The sequence below is a fragment of the Doryrhamphus excisus genome, chromosome 4, assembly GCF_030265055.1.
Source record: "Doryrhamphus excisus isolate RoL2022-K1 chromosome 4, RoL_Dexc_1.0, whole genome shotgun sequence".
Lineage (NCBI taxonomy): Eukaryota > Metazoa > Chordata > Actinopteri > Syngnathiformes > Syngnathidae > Doryrhamphus > Doryrhamphus excisus.
Genome location: NC_080469.1, coordinates 18,024 through 37,060, shown reverse-complemented (window position 1 = coordinate 37,060; position 19,037 = coordinate 18,024). Strand labels below are relative to the sequence as shown.

The following is a 19,037-nucleotide window of genomic DNA, read 5'->3' as shown; positions in this document are numbered from 1 at the left end:
ACGTAAAATAAGCAGCATTCAACACCCCTCAACAAATGGTTCAGTCCTGCTCGGCTAATGACGTCACCAGCGTGGGTTGCGCTGAAAGAATATACAGTATATATATATGTGTGTGTATATGTATATATATATATATATATATATACAGGTAAGGGCCAGAAAATTAGAATATTTTCATAAACTTGATTTATTTCAGTCATTGTGTTCAAAAGGTATAACTTTTACATTATATTTAATCATTGCACACAGACTGATGCATTTCAAATGTTTATTTCTTTAATTTTGATGATTATAGGTGGCAACAAATGAAAATCCGAAATTCCGTGGGTCAGAAAATTAGAATATTGTGAAAGGGTTCAATTTTGAAGACACCTGGTGCCACCCACTAATCAGCTGATTAACTCAAAACACCTGCAAAGGGCTTTAAATGGTCTCTCAGTCCAGTTCTGAAGCTTACACAAACATGGGGAAGACTTCAGATTTGACAGCTGTCCAAAAGGCAACCATTGACACATTGCACAAGGAGGGCAAGACTCAAAAGGTTATTGCTGAAAAGGTTGGCTGTTCTCAAACCTCTGTGTCCAAACACATTAATGGAGAGGCAAAGGGAAGGAAAAACTGTGGTAGGAAAAAGTGTACAAGCGATAGGAATCACCGCGCCCTGGTGAAGATTGTGAAAAAAAACCCATTCAAAAATGTGGGGGAGATTCACAAGGACTGGACTGCTGCAGGAGTCAGTGCTTCAAGATCCACCACCAAGAGACGCATGAAAGACATGGGTTTCAACTGCCGCATACCTCGTGTCAAGCCTCTTTTGAACAAGAAACAGCGCGAAAAGCGTCTCACCTGGGCTAAGGAAAAAAAGAGCTGGACTGCTGCTGAGTGGTCCAAAGTTATGTTTTCTGATGAAAGCAAATTTTGCATTTCCTTTGGAAATCGAGGTCCCAGAGTCTGGAGGAAGAGAGGAGAGGCACAGGATCCACGTTGCTTGAAGTCTAGTGTGAAGTTCCCACCATCAGTGATGGTTTGGGGTGCCATGTCATCTGCTGGTGTCGGTCCACTCTGTTTCCTGAGATCCAAGGTCAACGCAGCCGTCTACCAGCAAGTTTTAGAGCACTTCATGCTTCCTGCTGCTGACCTGCTTTATGGAGATGGGGATTTTACGTTCCAACAGGACTTGGCGCCTGCACACAGCGCCAAATCTACCAGTGCCTGGTTTAAGGACCATGATATTTCTGTTCTCAATTGGCCAGCCAACTCGCCTGACCTTAGCCCCATCGAAAATCTGTGGGGTATTGTTAAGAGGAAGATGCAGAATGCCAGACCCAAAAATGCAGAAGAGCTGAAGGCCACTATCAAAGCAACCTGGGCTCTCATAACACCTGAGCAGTGGCAGAAACTGATCGACTCCATGCCACGCCGCATTAATGCAGTCATTGAGGCAAAAGGAGCTCCAACCAAGTATTGAGTACTGTACATTCTCATATTTTTCACGTTCATACTTTTCAGTTGGCCAACATTTCTAAAAATCCTTTTTTTGTATTGGCCTTAGGTAATATTCTAATTTTCTGACCCACGGAATTTCAGATTTTCATTTGTTGCCACCTATAATCATCAAAATTAAAGAAATAAACATTTGAAATGCATCAGTCTGTGTGCAATGATTAAATATAATGTAAAAGTTATACCTTTTGAACACAATGACTGAAATAAATCAAGTTTATGAAAATATTCTAATTTTCTGGCCCTTACCTGTATATATATATATATAATTCTTTCATATATATATATATATATAACCCTATATATGTATGTAGAAAGTGTTCATATGCTTCATCCACATATTTGCCACTGTACATACGCTCCCATTTTTGTTCTTCTAGATCAGGCGTGTCAAACTCATACCGTGGAGGGCCGAGACATTACAGGTTTTCTTTGCAAGCAGTCTTTCCAGCAGGTGATTTAATTGACAGCTCCTTCCCTCAAACCAAAGGAGGGTTAAACCGGTAGTGTCTCGGACCCTCCGTGGCATGAGTGTGACACCCCTGTTCTAGATCCTTCTTGAAGCCGTTGACTCTGAACGTGGTCTTTGGGCAGTCCTTGTAGCCTCCATCAGTCGTTTGTTATAATGATGGTTGTACATTGTAAACACAGGAAGATGATTACTGATGTAATTAATTAGCTATTGGTATTATCAAAGTCATTGGTGAATAGATTGTGAATGAAGGTATATTAAATATTGTTAAGATTGGGGGGGGGGGTACTTGCAGCAGATGCTCGACTGGCTGTTTCAACTGTCATCCCTTGTGCAGAATAAATACCCATAAAAGACAGATCTGTCATTGAGCAGTTATTTTCAGTTGGCTATATTGGTATTTTGGTGTCCTGTTAAATCTCATATTTTATACATGTTCTTCCTTAAAGGGTACAGGCCATTTTGAGCTAAATGTTTTTTCCCCCAGTGGCACGTGTCGATGCAGACACTACAATGAGACAGAGGCCCTTTGAGTCAGCCATAATGATTTCACAGCATAAAACCTTTATTTCTACTCCTCAGCACTCTGGCGGCCTCTCGTGGACAAAACGAATACCGATTTCAATATCGTTTACAAAAGGCAATTTCATGTCAGCCCTTTCACACAAAGGTTATAGTTATAGCTCCCCGGCCCCGCCTCCGCAAATAGGGGTGGATGCAAATCAGGGTTAGGGTTAGGGCAGGTCAAAAATCTGCCCTGCCGTAGGATGCATGCACCCATATTTGCTGATGGGGAATTTAAAATTCACCAAATAACCATTGTGTTGCCACATAATGAATGAATGAGTGGAGCCCCCAAGTTCAACACCTTTATTTTTCATTTTACAGTCCAAAGTATGTCAAACGGGTGAGATCGACTGTTGCATCATGCCTCATTCACTGTCTGTTAACAACTCTTCCTTGTGGTTTGGTTGGTTTGGTCATATTTGTCATTTGTCATGCAGAAATACCTAAATGGCGGAAGAAATGTGTTACAAAGCGCCACAATTACATTGTAAATGTCTAACCCGCTCCACTCACCGTATTCCTGGATACGCATGCGTCAAAAGCTTGACATACCAAACAAATACCAAGCCAATAAATCCAAGTTTTCATATACTTTGTGCTTTAGGTATCTCATAGTAACTGATAAAGCAGACAAAAGGTATAATATCTTCGTTAATCTGAAGTCCTGTGGCGAAAAAACCCGCAGCGTCACATATTTTCGGTTTTAACTGAGCGTGCGCGCTCCCGCGAGGTGGATGCAAAAGGGCCAGCCTGTCGCGTGTGGTTCCGTTCTTCAGGGAGACGTCTCCGGAGGGGGGGCAAGCCCGGGAGGTGCTCAGGTAAGAGGGCGGAGGGCCGTGGGTGCGCTGCTCGGTTACGCAACACGCAGAGTACGATGACGTCACAAGCATCAGCCTGCAGCCTGATTTTCACGATCGAGAGACTTTCACGTCAACGTCTCGTCTGACCTTTGACTTCTGCAGTCCCGACAGCGAAGACCCTCCCCCCTGGCCCTCCGCTGCCGCTCCGGCCAACGGCTCGGCTTGCGGAGACGTCCGCAGTCCGTCCCAGTCGAGCGACGAGCAGAGTTCCGAGGCCAGCGTGGTCGCCGACATCATCGGGGGCGAGGTGACGCTTCACGCCGACACGCCCGAAAATCTCACCCTCGCCCTCCTGGACAGCGTGACCGGAAGACGGTACGGGCAGTGCACTGGTGAGTCATGTGACCGAGTGGCACGGTCGTCAGCCTTCTTGTTAATGGCTAACGTCCACTCTTAGTAAACATATGCCATTGATTACTAAACACACTGAATGCACTTGCGTTTAAAGACGGACGAATAAAACCCTAACTCGAAAACCTCAGAGGACGTCAAATGTCCACCTTTCTAGCTGTTTTTCTTTCAAGAAAGTCATGAAGATATCTTATTTTTTTGCTGTTTTTATTCAGCCATCAGACTGGATTTGCTCATACAGCTGATATTATTTCATATTTTTAGATTGCCCAGTCAGTCTTGAAAGTAAGCTATTTTCTTATCGGGCAATTCTAATAAAATCTGATTTGATTCCACAGATTTTACAGCTATTTTGCACCATTTCATCTTGTCAAAGAGATATGACTTAGCCATAATACAGCATGGTGAGTCATTGTGAGACGGTGAATTTGTGTGCGCGGTTATGGATAGTATTATGAAATACAACAATTTTCTATCTGTAAAGGAGGCGTACATTAAAGAGGAACTGCACTTTTGGGGAATGTTGCCAGTCATCCACAGTCCATGTGAAACATGAACACATATTTCTTTCCCTTTTACTGTATATCTATATTAACCAACCACATCTGGCGGACTAACACCACACTCTGTGAGCTGCTTGTGCCATAGACGGAACGACGGAAGACCTAACTCTCCACGTGGCTACCAAGACTCAACAAGATGCTGGTCTCCTGCCAGCATCTTTGACCTGAGGACCGGAGCACACGTCTTGTGCTGGAAGCCATCCCGATGTTGTATCTATGCTGCTGTTATTGACTGAAGTAGCTAAGCTGCACGGGCGATGTGAAATCGATGCGCCTGGGAAAGACGTTTCTGCAGTGTCATCAAAATATGGAAGACACTAAGTATTACATGTTACCATCAGTGCACACGTTAATGCTTGATCACAGCATGTATATCAAACAATAAAACATTTTTTATGGGGCTTCATAGTCGAAATAGGTACATCCCAATGAAGTGCATCGTTAACTCGTTCACATGAAGTCATTTAAAACTTGTTGGAATGCACAGAAAAGGGAAAGAAATGTGTGTTCATGTTTCACATAAGGGCTGTGGATGATGGGCAAAATTCCAAGGAAGGTGTCCTTCCCCTTTAAATGTATTTAAATGTATTTATCCGATTACATCTGTGAGTATCTCATTGGTGGGCCAAGTGTCCTGTTTTTTCTAATCAAATTATGGTCACCCTACACTGAGAAAGGTCATTCTGAGAATATGTAATGGTAACATAATAACGTCTCTGCAAATGAGGTTTGTCTCTTGACAAGAATATATAACGTTTTGAATTCATCTACATTTGTTCAAAACACATAGTTTGGATTTTTGTCTTTAATAAGCTGAAAGTTTGCTGGTCGGAATTACTCTGCTCCAACTGCGCCTGCGTGATGAGTGGATTCCGGGAAATCCCGCCGCAACCAATTCAAAGCCCCTGAGCGAGCACCGACAGAAGGACATCATTTGACAACATTGGAAACCTATACACTGTAAAACCTAATAGTACATCTTTTTAAACCACTTAAGTTAATTAGACTTGATTCTTGAAAAAAATTACACTCACTTACTTAAAATGAATTGAATATACTTAAACGATAACAATTGTTTTAATAACTCTTTCATTTTTAGTTCATTTAAAGTTACAGAAGGTTTCAAGTAGATGTAAACAAACCTATTTAGTTAGATAAACTCATCTTCTCTGATTTTAATTTTTGAGTGAGTTTTGTGAAACCTGCTGGAACCTGTTTGCACCTGTTCAACCTCACATCTTCAGCAGCACGGTACCCACACGGGGAGCACAGCTGAATTATTTCAGTTTTATCAAGAAATCAGAAGGCTATCAGAAACGACCTCTTCACTTTTGCTGAGGCCAGCGGCGAATGGACCTTCATGTCTTGTCTATGGTAAGAACATTTTTTATGCCCCCCTGCCCCCCGCTTTGTCTTTCACCCTTTGCTTACGTTTGCTTTTAAGGGTAAGTTAGCCAATTAACATATCTCAGAACAGAAAACTCCAAACCGTGTCACATTGCCAAATAAAAATGTTGCCTGATAAATGAAGTTGTTCACTGGTATCGCTAGCAAACGTTCGTCGTAGCTAATGTTAGTTTATTAAAATGAGGCTTTCCAAAGAATGATATTTTTCCGGCAGTTTAAAGAGTGAAGTTGTTGGCCGTTAGCGATAGCACACTTTCGTCGCAGCTAAAGTTAGTAACTTAAATCGACGCTTTCCACAGAATTATATTTTTCGGCAGCTTGAAACGTGAAGTTGATGACTAGCTTGGTGGCTCTAGTTAACGTTCGTTGTACCGAACTTAACTTAAATAAACCGGGGTTTTCACAAGAGTATATTTTCGGATTTTGTTTCCTTAACTTGTGTAACAGATGTACTGTTCAAAACAAGCAAACATTGAGGGCATGCATTCAGGAACTTATTGGAAGTGAGATGTTGTTTTTGCTGAAAAGCTATAAGACATGGTTGAACTTGACCTATGACTTGCGTCTTCAACTTTCTTCCAAATTACCCTCAAGGACAGACTAAGGACACACTGGAGACACAGAGACTCGAGATGGTGGAGCAGTTTAAGAAGATGTCCATGGAGAAAGCTATGGTTCTCATTCATCAACATATGCAGCAGACCTTCGCACTGAGGCGGGAAGAAATAGTACATTCAGACCCTCCCATTGTTGATGTTGTTGCAAGATGGCCTGCACTCTACTGTGAAGCCCAGGTGGGTAAAAATATAAGAGCACATGTAATGTAAAAATAACTGTCTATTTTGTCTATCATAAGTTTAAAATTGAGATGCAGGACTTTTTCATTGTGCAATGGGTACTCTGTAAAAAAAAAAAAAAAAAAAAGCCCGTCTCTTTTTGTAATCCATTACTGTAATTCCATCACATCACCAATCGGAGTCTTCGCTACTCCTTCTTTGCTGCACTCGACAAGCACACACCTCAGCTTTTAAAGCTCTACCAAATGAAGAAAATCTGAAGTTTCGGTGAAAGGTTACAAGCTCTTCTAATGGGACCAGGTACAGCTACTCCCATACAATAAATCAATGATAAAATCTGATTATTGCATTCAGTCTAACTTCACATGTTCACATCTTGTCCTTTTTGTGTACTTTAGGACAAGAACAACATTACTGCAGCGAGGACAGCAGCCCTGGCCGGCCTCCCGCTGTACCTAAAGGAGGATTTTTCTGGTGTCTTCAAAACTTCACAGGTATTTTTCTCATATAAATTTGGGATTTCTTTAATCAAAGTTGATCACATGTCATTGGTGATCACATATTGTAAGAAATAAAATCCTTACAGAAATCCTGTCTTGAAGCAGATGTAAGTTTCAAGGGATAGTTGGGATTTTTGTTATTACATGAAGTTGTATGACATCATCAGCAGTGTAGTGCATCAACAGTGACCTACCCCCCACCTGGTCCCTTGAGCAGAGTTCTGGTCAGATTTCAGTGAGGCAGACTGTAGTTCCGGTTAGTTGGTGGGGCAACTTAACTAAAGAGTTTGGCTTTTCAAAGCAATATGGTTTCAAAAGAGTAATACCGTTGCTCACAAAAACGTCAGACCTCTCAGTCTCTGTTATTTTCTCTCCATTTGTATCAGTACGAGTATTTGCCTGTCCATCTTGCGTCGTTGCGTCTTCATCCACTGTGGAACCATACTCAACAATGGACAGGTGACCATGTGAAGGGATACATATGTAATGCCGAGCAATTTGTGAGTTTTGATTTTCTTTGAGGAGGCATTTTTGTGATGCAAATGTGATACTCTTTTGAACGCATATTGTTATGAGAATCCAAACTCTTTACACTGTGAACTATGTTCCTCCTCACCAAAATCCGACCAGAACACCGCCCACAGGACAAAGTGGGCGGTAAGTCACGGGTAATGAACTACACTGCTGATGGGGATGTCATACAACCTCATGTTAAAAAATCCAAACTACTCCTTTAAAGTCTGCGAATAGCTCGAATGTTTCTTTGTGTCACTTTTTTGAAGGGAAAAAAGAAAGCCTTACTACGTTGCAATTTCCTCAAGGATAAAGTCATTTTTATTTTGATTAAATTATTTGTATTTGATATAAGATAACCAATTCTTAACTTGCAGTCTGCGAGCACAACATTTAAACCGTTTAAATCAGCAGGAGTATGTACTGAATATTTCCTGTCAATGCTTGAATTAATATGATGGGTGAACATTTTCTACTTTGCAGGATGAAGAGGCACCCCATGGTGAAGCAGTGGCTCTGCTGACTGTGGTCAGTGAGGATGAGGTGCCAACTGGGATACCTTTTGAAACACACCATGTGTCCATCGTCCTCGAGGGTCAGGTTCTAATGTCTCACAGATCCCTTGAGTAGCTGTTGTTTTGAATATTATGCTTTTCCAATTTGAAAAAAGATATTCCAGTACATTTCTACATTTTCAAACTTCCATGAGTCAGTCTCATTGTGACAACAATCTAAGTTGTATGTTTGAGTTTCAAGTTTGTATTCTCGAAAATATGGTTTTGTAATTTCAATTAGAAGTCTACACAAGGTAACACAGAAAAGCATTGACATTTCTGGAAATGTCTTAAGTAATATAGAATTACTCAGTTTGCTAGTTTTGTGTGGATCAGCTTTATTTTGAGGGTGTGAAATCAAGCAGTTTTTTTCTGCTTGATTTCACATTTTAAGTGTGTTGCTGCCTCCCTTAATTCTTAAGGTCTTGTAGACTTAAACAGTCTATTGAACAATCTTCAATAAAGAATGCTTGTATTGTTTTTAAATAAATGGCAAATTTGTTTTAAATAATTGTCTCATTTGTGTTCATATAACTTAAACAGTTTAAGGCAATCGGTTTCCTTAAATGAAGTGAGTAATCACTACTGCAAAACATTAAGTTTATACCACTAGAATGAGGTGAGTACACTTAATAGGTTGAACAAAGTGAGCTAAACTTGTGCCTTTAGATTTGAGTTAACGAGACATGTTTGAGTTTCTAGTACTCAAACAATACTATCTGAATAATTTATTTAGCTTAAGTAATTCTAACTTTAAATTGAGTCTTTGTAGCTTAAACAATAAGGGTTGCTTTGACTTAACTGAAAAACAATGTTCTACTTATAATGTTTGAGTTAATAAACTTAAATGATTTAAGGCAATCGATTTCCTCAAACCATTTGAGTTCAACTAACTTGTCAGGTTTTACAGTGTAGATATATATGTCTTAAATGGACAAAGTACACAGTGTAGGTGGTGGTTATATTTATATATATATATACACACAGTATACACACATTATGTAAACATAACCACTACCTACACTATGTACTATATCAATTTAAGAAATAAAATGCTGGAATATCTAAATAATTCAACCAATTACTTCTTTGTTACTTAGTCAAATGTTTTATTTTTTCTTGTGAATGTATTATTTCTCTTTAAACGAGCAACAATGTGTTTTATCCGATTACTTGATTAATCGGCAAAAATTTTGGTAGAATACTTGATTACCAAAGTATTCGATAGCTGCGGCCCTAGAATGAACAAATGAATTATCTTCAAAATTTGAAGTTTGTGAACATAATATGGTTTATGTTTTTGAAGTGTGCATGGCTGAAGTGGTACGTGACTGTAAAACATTGGAGAAGCACTTCTAACCCTGCGAACCACTATATAATAACGTGATGTAAAAACTTTATCAGTGTAATAAATAGAAAGGCAGACGCGTTGAGGCGTGTGTGTGTGTGTGGGGGGGGGGGATTACATAATCCCTGCTGTCCTCTTTCAGACTGCTTAATAATCTTCTGGTGTGTTCCTGCGTGGTGTTTGTACAGGAATGTGTGTGTGTGTGTGTGTGTGTGTGTGTCAGTATGCGCCAACAAGAACACACAAGTGATGTACAACCCTTTTCTCTAACTGAAAATCATACTCTACATATTAGTTCTAGTAATATTATACTTTTGTCATTTCTAGTATGTAACTAAGTAATTTTGCTATTACTAAAAGTATTACTACCAATAATATTGCTACTTTGTGCTCCAATTTTTCAGCTTCACTTGATCGTCTACTCCAAATGTACAGTGGTCACTAGGTGTCAGTAATGTTACTGTAATGTTGGAGAGAAAAAACAGCACGCCCTGATGTTGCAACAGCCTTTTTGGACTTTGCATATCATCACAACGGGCCCAATCATCGCTGCTGCATCTTCTTCTTCCGTTACCTACGCAAATCTGAAACTCAACACTGAACTCCCGACATCACTGCTTGTTCACTTCTCAGCTTGAACACCTTTATAGTAACACGCACAAGCTTATTTATTCCTTAAATGGGTTATGATGATTATGTATGGGCCTTTCTTTTAGCTCTGAATGTTGTGTTTGAATGCTTTTCTATTTTTTTACTGTTATGTTTCTCATTTGATGTATTTGAGCTGCGTGCATCACTCAGTGTGTATATAGAATGTTATAGCCATGTCGTGTACTTACATGTGAGTGATTATTGCTGCACACATTGACCTTTTGACCTCACTTGACCCTAGCTGAAAGAGGGAGCCATCAGTCATGTGACTGGCATAGCTCCACCCATTATCTTGGCTGGCTCCGCCTTTGACTTCCCTCTCCTCATGCGCACATTTCTTCTGCCATGTTGTCTTTGGTACACGTGCACATACTCATGCACACTGTTCATCTATCTCACTTCCCTTTTCATCCTCTTGCTGTCTCCATGGCAACCCTCTGCAGCAAGGCAGGCTGGGCAGGACACTCCCACTGCAGTTAGGATCTCTGTTTCTCGTGCTCTCGCTCTGTCTCACCCCCCCCCCCCCCCACACACACACACAGTGACACACTTAAGTACAAAAATGTGTTTGGAAATGTGTGTATGTGATTTAAAATCATGATGTGTGTGTGTGTGTGTGTATAGAGACGTTGTTGGATGACTTCATGCTGACCCATCCCATCTTCCTGACGGCAGACACCTTCCAGCAAGTTCTACTGCAGCAGTATCCTCCATGTGCACGACCACACACAAACACGTGGACTGTGATGTTTTCACTCCTAGCCTGGCAGACAAAACTGAGGGTAAACTCCTTCACTACCACGCTCAGATTTTCTGTGCATGTGGGGGAGGGGCCAGGGCCAGGTGGTGAAAAGGATGACAGAGAAGGAGGGGGCCTGGATGCCGTGCACAGGAAGCGGGCGGTCCTCAGTGTTGCCTTCCGATACCTCGACACGTACCGAGAACTCCTGCAAGAGGAGGGCGACAAGTTCCCCAAGGTGATACACACAACACTACACAACTATACACAGGTGTGACTATACACATCATGACTCTCTGTGTGTGTGTGTGTGTGTGTGTGTGTGTGTGTGTGTGTGTGTGGAGGAGTTGTACGGGTGCGCGCTTCAGGAACTGAGTTGTCATCCCGAGCTGGTGGACGATGTGGTCAAACTGCAACGCTGGACAGAAATTTTACACTGCCCGTACGTGCGCACACACACACACACACACACACACACACACACACACACACACACACACACACACTCATGTGTTAAAATGGTGGGTAAGATGGCACCAGTGTGTCTGGCTCGCTGCTTCCCACAGCTCACTGTGATTGGTTTTATGTTTGTTTTGTCGTTTGTTCTGAGGACCATGGACCTCATAACACCTCTGCTGGTGTATGATGGTCAGGGATCACTTCAAATCTAGGACATTGTGTGTGAAACAAGAGTATGATGGGCCAAACAAACTGCGTTAATGTCCATTACTGGGCAACACGAGGAGCGTTGTACTCTCCGGCCTCTTCTCCCTCCGGGTACTTCAGGTGGTGTGAACCCCGACAACCTCCAGCCACTGACCTGGGCAGCTGTAGTGGCTGTTAATGTTACTGCCAAGTCTGCACTACTCGAACCAGACATTTATCCTCCAGGGTACCGGTAAAGATTTTTCCAATAAGGAAATGACTTGTACCGGTCGAAATGATAAAACGTAAACAAGCCGCGTTGATGACATGGCGCCGTGGCAGATTTTAAAGATGAATGAAAGGCTGTCATGGTGAGGAGATTGAGCGTTAATGTATGGAAGGATTTACTCGGTCGGCTACTAAACACAATAACCTGCACAGAAAACTTTTGAGATTCTGTACCTATGTAGGCTTTCTTTCATTGGATTTGTGCCTCCCGCCAAAACGGACTGTTTAATTTATTCCACCCACTGCCTGCCTCGGGCAACACCCACTCTGCTGTGATTGGTCACACGCCCAAAGTGCTTGGGTATAGGGGTTGATATATGAATCAGGTCTTACGTGCAGTGCTTTTATAAAATGTGCTAGATAAATGAAGTGGATTGAATTGCGAGTGTGTGTGTGTGTGTGTGTGTGTGTGTTTTGTCAGCTGTGACGAGGAGAAGGAAAGCAGAAGGAAGCAAGTGCGACCGCTCTTCAGACACTTTCGACGAATCGACGCCTGTCTGCAGCCCAGGGAGGCGTTCAGAGGCTCTGATGAGAGTGCGGCATTTCTTGACTAGACCTGTTTCATCTAGAACGGTGGCATGTTAAGCTAACGCTGTGCATCTACGTTGCCAGTCTTCTGCAGGGTCTACACTCCCGATCATTCCTACGTCACCATCCGCAGTCGCCTGTCCTGCCGTGTGGGAGACATCCTGGCTCTGGTTCGAGAAAAGCTGCAGTACAGCGATGAGCAGCCGCTTCTTCCCGGAAACCTCATCCTGGTGGCGGTCACGTCGGCTGGAGGTCAGCTGACACAAGCTGCTAGTTCCCATTTCACCGCTGGCTTGACTGGCTTGGACTGTGACGTCGTCCAGGGCCGTTGACAGCTTTGCCGGGCCCGGGTCAAAATAATGTAAGACAAGATACCCGTTTGCCCCCCCCCCTCCCCAATCAACGGCCCTGACGTAGTCACATGACTCACCGTGACGACTTCCTAGTCTTCAAATTGTCCTCATTCTACGTCACACTTTCCCTAAATGATGTAACGTTGGCGTCAATGGTTATGGTTACCTGCGTTCTTGTGTGTGCATGTGCAGAAAAGGCAGTGTTTCGGCCCAGTGACGAGGCCGTCTTCACCACTTTGGGGGTCAACACTCACCTGTTCACCTGTGAACCCTCTGAACTGGAGTCGCTGGTGAGTGGTACCAGAAAAGGTCTTTTTGGCATCGCCACTGCAAACTTCCTGCTTCTTTCAGTTTGGCTTCTTGGCATGAAGCTCAGTATGGATCTAGAAGCAGAGTCCGCTGCAGGCCGGGAAGCTTTATGACATCTGGGTTATTGTCAGAAAGTGCTGGCTTTGTGTGTATGATGTCACTTCCTGTTCCAACAGCTTCCTCTTCCCGAGGAGATCCACTGGACACCCGGAGACAGCAAACTTCATGACATGTCAGCAGAGGAAGTGGCCAACCAGCTGGTGGCGTTTGACTGGGAGCTCTTCAGCTGCGTGCACGAGGTCGGAGCAGCAAGTCCCACGTGCACACGCACGGTCCATGCACACACGCCACCTGACTGTCACAATAAACAATACCAGTGACACTCTGACAGCAAGACCGCTTCTGTGAGTCTCGTCTGCCTTGTCCCCCATTGTAGGTGGAGTTTGTGTGTTACGTGTTTCATGGAGAGCAGTCCCGCTGGCGCCCCCTCAACCTGGAGCTGGTACTGCAGCGCTGCAGTGAGGTCCAGCACTGGGTTGCCACCGAGATCCTGCAGTGTCACTCCCTGCCAAAACGAGTCCAACTGCTCCGCAAGTTCATCAAGATCGCAGCGCTGTGAGTCCCCCAACCTTAATGTCATAATCTGCCGCAAGAACACGGCGCTTTGTGGCGCCGCAGATGTGGTACAGCAGGGTAGACTCGGCTTTCCAGCCAGGGCCACCCACGTATCCGTATGTGCTTAGAAGCCATATGTCATTCATCTCAGCTTCGTCACTCTGTGAAAAAGCAGATTAATATCAACTTCCCTTTTTGCAAAATGTTGCCGTTTTATTTTCCAAATATATTTCTTCTTAAATAACCTTTGGAAGAATATTCCAACTTTCATCTTATGTCATTTTCCCAAATGAGCTTCTGGTAATATGGTGACTTTGTTCCCATGATGATTTTCTTTATTGTTGCATCATAACTTTCCCAAAATTAGGTTTGTCAATTCTCTAACCATTCTTTTTTATAAAATATTGTCAACTTTTTTCCAACTCTGTTGTACTAAATTGAGATAATTTTCCTCATATTACAGATTTATTTCAATTTGATCTCTTTGTTAGAAAATGACTTTAAGTACTTATCCAAACGTGCATAAACGTACATGTGAGCCTTGTGTTCTGTGGACATCGTCATGTGACCAAGCTGCCATGGTCATGTGTTTCAGCTGTAAACAGCAGCAGGACCTTCTGTCCTTCCTGGCTGTGCTGCTCGGCCTCGACAACCCCGCCCTCAGCAGACTGCGGCTTACCTGGGAGGTAATGTCACGTCACACAACACGCTGAGGTCATGTTGGCACTTCCAACGCTCGCTCAAATGTGATGACCACGTCGGAGGTTGTTTACGTTTTTCATCATTTCTACCGGTCTAAGTCATTTTCTTTCATTGGAAGAATCTATAGCGGTACCCTGGATAAAGGTCTCGTTCCAGTAGTGCAGACTTGGTAGACCATTAGACCTGCTGATCATGAGAGAGTTGATTTATTTATTGAATCAACATTTACTTTATTTTCCAATTGAACAAACCTGATGTTGTGGTGTGTGTGTGTGTGTGTGTGTGTGTGTGTGTGTGTGTGTGTGTGTCCATGCACACGTACCTATGTACGTGCGCGCATCAGGGTCTTCCAGGGAAGTTCCGGAAACAGTTTCAGCAGTTTGAAAGCATTGCTGTGAGGTTATTTTTCTTCACTCAATGTTGTTTTTGTTTTTCGTCCCTCGTCTGATGTCTTCTTTTCTTTTGTAAAACCTCAGGATCCTTCCAGAAACCACAAGTCCTACAGAGACCTGATCACCAGTCTGAGACCTCCACTCATCCCCTTCACTCCTCTGCTGCTTAAAGGCACACACACGCACACGCACACGCACACGCACAAGCACACTGAGGTGTGGAGTACCAACATTTGTTCTTTTGTTTCCTTGTCAGATTTGACTTTTCTTCATGAGAGTTGTAAGACTTTTCACGGCCAGCTGGTCAATTTTGACAAGATGGTAAAAAAAAAAATTGCTTTGCAGTTGTTGGTACATGGTGGCATTTACCTTTGGTCATTTTTTGTATTCAGCACAAAGTTGCCGACATGGTGCGAAGCATACGAAGATACCGTAGTGGACAGCTGGGTAACACACACACACACACAGACAGACACACATACAATATAAATGCTAATGAAGCTAACAGTTTTGACACCTCTGGTAGCCATGGATATGGAGACGTCGCCATCCCACCTGCAGACCAAAGCGTACGTGCGACAGCTGCAGGTGATCGACAACCAGAACCATCTCTTCGACCTGTCCTGCAAACTGGAGCCCAGAGACACGTAGAGATGCCAGGACACGTCCCACCTCCTCTTCCTCCCTCTCAGCGAACACGTTAAAAGCTTCTTAACAGGCAGCCAATCAGGCGAAGCTCGGCAGCCATCTTGTCTCCTTCCTGACCACAGACGACATGTAGTCGCAGTTTGACCTCCACCCAGCTGATGAGGTGAGCCTAGTGATGGATGATTTATCTCTTCAAAGGTCAACCTCTGACCTCAGGGGCGTGTCTTTCTTCTTAATGAATGAGGAGGACAGCAGAGAAGTAAACAAATGTTTAGTCATTTCTGTCTGGGAAGGTGTACCGTGACACTCTATGGGCGGCGCTTGTGCAATAACAGGAGGCGATGCACGTCTGGTGTCAACCAAGCATGTCGACGACGCTCAGGGCTCCCAGGTTTTGTGTACTTTTTGTGATGATGATTAAGACTTATTTTTCTTCTTTCCCTTCATCATTTCGATCAACAAAGACAGAGGGATATTTTTTTAAACGTTGTCTCATTGCAACGCTAAATGACATCACACGTCTGCTAGTTGACACCTGGCGGGGCTCTGCTGCGGCCAGTCCTGGATTCAAGTCATTCATTTCCAAATATCAAACAGGCATCTCAAAAGATGACAAAATTCCAATTACAAAATACACATGAGACAGGGTATGAATGTTGGGCCGCGCGGCGGATGAGTGTTTAGCATGTAGTCCACACAGCGAGAAGATCCGGCTTTGATTTTCTGCTCGGGCATCTCTTCGTGGAGTTAGCATGCTCTCCCTGTGCATGGCTTTTCTCCGGGTAATCCGCTTTCCTCCCCAGTTCCAAAAACATGCTAGCTGTTAGCTTGATCGGCCACTCCAAATTGTCCATAGGTATGAATGTGGGTGGGAACGGTTGTTTGTCGATACGTGCCCTGTGATCGGCCGGCCACCGGTACAGGGTGTACCCCGCCTCTCGCCCCCAAAGACAGCCGGGATAGACTCCAGCATACCCCCACCACTATAGTGAGGATAAGCGTTGTAAAAAACGGATGGCCGGACAGTATGAACTGTTTAATCTTCCGAGTCCATGAATGAAAGAAATGAATCAGTAGATGAATTTACCCGCTGACTAAAATATCTGTCGGTGAGCCAGGTCTGATAGTGAGTAACAGCGCCTCCCGTATGCTCAAAGTGTTAACCAATTAGCGTTGTCATATTGAAACAAGATCGGCATCCTTGTGTTTTCAGATCGATTTAGAAGAAGTATTTTGACCTGTTAGCATCACAGGTAGTCTCAGGAAACTCGCTGGGTGTTGAAGCCTCCTGCCGGACAACATAGAAACATTCAAAGTAGACGTGAACGGCCGGTCTTTGCTGTAAAACTCAGGCGTGTCCGTTTGTAAAGGTCGCGTATGGAGTGGCTGACCTTGAAACATGTACATAGTGTGAGTGTGTAAATACTTCCAAACGAAAGGAGAATCTATTTTAAAGATGTTTGTTTCACGTAGAGATGAGATTTTATTCACGTGTGTTGTTTACATTGTGCCAAACCGTGAGCCATGACAAGTAAAGATCCACGTTAGCATGACGATGGTATTTGTCAAGGGTCGAGGAGCGAGCTACACGAGCTGGCAGTGCTGTAGCATTTGCGCTTTCAGTTGTGAACTTGTAACTTTGTTCTCTGAAATGTAACCAAGAATTTGTATGCTTTAAAAGTATGGAGACAACCACCAATATTTTTCCAACCTTTTTCTTTGTAATGATTTGGCACTTTAAGATGGCATTCCTATTTTGAAACGATGCATCACAATGTTGTTTCCTGCAGTTGCTCAAATAAACCCGATGAAGGCGACATTGTGCTCTTCCATTGTGTCATCACGCCCGGCATCACACGATGTGTGTGATGGACGGAAATCACCCCCTGGAGTGAGGCGTGTAGGGCCCACGCCTCCTCCAAGGGGCACCAGGGAATGCACTCGCCCCATCCAGTAGGGAATGTCACTCCCGAGGGACAAATCTCCTGTGTTGGATCATGTGAGTACGGGCGCGGCGCGTCCCGTATGGCACCGATGTCCAACCCCCTTCAGTCGGGTCCATATCGGTACACAGAATTATAATTTGTATATATTTTTTCATATTTGAGTGTTTTGTATTTTGTCCCTTTTAATTTGAGATGTGTATATGTGTGCATATGTGTCTTTTTCTTCTTTTCTTTCTGCTTTTCCCTTCAGGGGTCGCCACGGCAAATCAGCCGCCTCCATCCAACCCTGTCTTTCGCATGTGTCTTTCTCACACCCGCTACCCTCATGTCCTCCTTCACTACATCCTTAAAGCTCCTCTTTGGCCTTCCTGTACGCCTCCTACCCGGCAGAATCCTTCTACCGATATATTGACTATCTCTACTCTGGACATGTCCCAACCATCTCAGTCCGTCCTCTCTGACTTTATGTCCAAGGTCTCTAACATGTAATGTCTTTCAGATGAACTTGTTCACGATCCTATCCATCCCAACGAGAACATCAGCATCCTCATATCTGCACCGGGGGTGGGGGGGGGCGTAGCGGCAAAGGTGTTTGATGAGCGCAATGCATAATTGTGTCTTTGGATGCAGGAGTGCGTGGCCTCTGATGTTTCCCCCTCCAGATTTCCAAAGACACAATGCAGCTCCCTCCGACCTTCTCTGTACTTCTCTATGAACATTCTCAAAGCAATACAGCATCTGTAGTACTCTTTTTTTTTTGGCATGAAACCCTACTGCTGCTCCCACATGGTGACCTCTGCCCTTAGCCTAGCTTCAAGTAGTCTATGCCATAACTACCATCTGGTGCCTTCCTACTCTTCATCTCTTTTTTCTCACTTCCTCTTTACCAATGTTTGGTACTTCCAGGTCCACAGCAGATACCTCTTCTTCCTTCTTTCTTGTTTTCCTCATTCATCGACTTTTGAAATTTTTTTTGTCCATCCTCCCAACCCATAACCGGCATCTGTCAGTACACTTCCATTCCTATCCTGGACCACTCTAACCTGCCGCACGCCCTTCCCGTGTCCGTCTCTCTGCCTCGCCAACCTGTAGGGATCCATCTCTCCCTCCTTACTGTTCAAGCTAGCGTAGGAGTCATCATAGACCTCTTTTTTTGGCTTTCCTACCTCTACTTTCACCTTAGCATTCATCTCTCTGTACTCCCCCTCTACTCTCTTCAGTCCTCTCCATGTCCCACTTGTTCTTAGGTAACCTTTTTGGCCGTATACACTCCCGCACCTCCTCATTCATGGTACAGTCATCCAGGAAGCACCTCCCGACCATCCAGAGCGTGTCTCAATTTCTGGCTAAAAGTCCTATAACACTTTTGTTTCAGATTTGAGCATTTGGTCATCTGCTCTGCCTTTGCCCTCTCGGTCTTCCTCACCGTGAGGGTTCTTCTACACACCACCGTCTTATGCCGTCTGGCTACACTTTGACCTCCCACTACTTTGCAGTCACGATCTCCTTCAGATGACAGCGTCTACACAAGATGTAGTCTACCCGTGGACTCCTACCCCCGCTCTTACAGGTCACGCTATATTCTTCTCTCTTCCGGAAGAAAGCATTCACTACAGCCATTTCCATCCTTTTGGCAAAGTCCACCACCATCTGTCCTTCTGCGTTCCTCTCCCGAATAGCTAACCTGCCCATCACCTCTTCATCATCTGTATGTCCTGCACAAACAGGTCCATTCAAGGTTGCCCCGATGACAACTCCTTCCCTTCCAGGAATGCTCTGTAAGACT

The 19,037-nt window shown here is 43.8% G+C and overlaps 1 protein-coding gene and 1 long non-coding RNA gene across 3 annotated transcripts; both read left to right on the top strand.

Moving 5' to 3' along the window:
* The first annotated feature begins 35 nt into the window (after window positions 1-35).
* On the top strand, window positions 36-17,122 carry LOC131128690 (rap guanine nucleotide exchange factor-like 1). The gene is made up of 17 exons (XM_058071778.1): window positions 36-75; window positions 3,255-3,360; window positions 3,505-3,734; window positions 10,711-10,789; window positions 10,895-11,063; window positions 11,170-11,267; window positions 12,180-12,292; window positions 12,371-12,538; window positions 12,832-12,929; window positions 13,125-13,247; window positions 13,385-13,563; window positions 14,159-14,249; window positions 14,609-14,659; window positions 14,742-14,829; window positions 14,914-14,978; window positions 15,050-15,104; window positions 15,184-17,122. The coding sequence occupies exons 1-17, from the start codon at window positions 36-38 to the stop codon at window positions 15,306-15,308; spliced, it is 1,878 nt and encodes a 625-aa protein (XP_057927761.1). The 3' UTR covers window positions 15,309-17,122.
* On the top strand, window positions 5,555-8,602 carry LOC131128349 (uncharacterized). Of its 2 annotated transcripts, none has more exons than XR_009129624.1 (5): window positions 5,555-5,690; window positions 6,318-6,517; window positions 6,748-6,820; window positions 6,919-7,014; window positions 8,017-8,602. It is a non-coding gene; the product is annotated as an uncharacterized LOC131128349 (long non-coding RNA). The 2 variants fall into 2 exon arrangements; XR_009129623.1 differs by having other exon boundaries at window positions 6,702-6,820.
* Window positions 17,123-19,037: the final 1,915 nt, after the last annotated feature.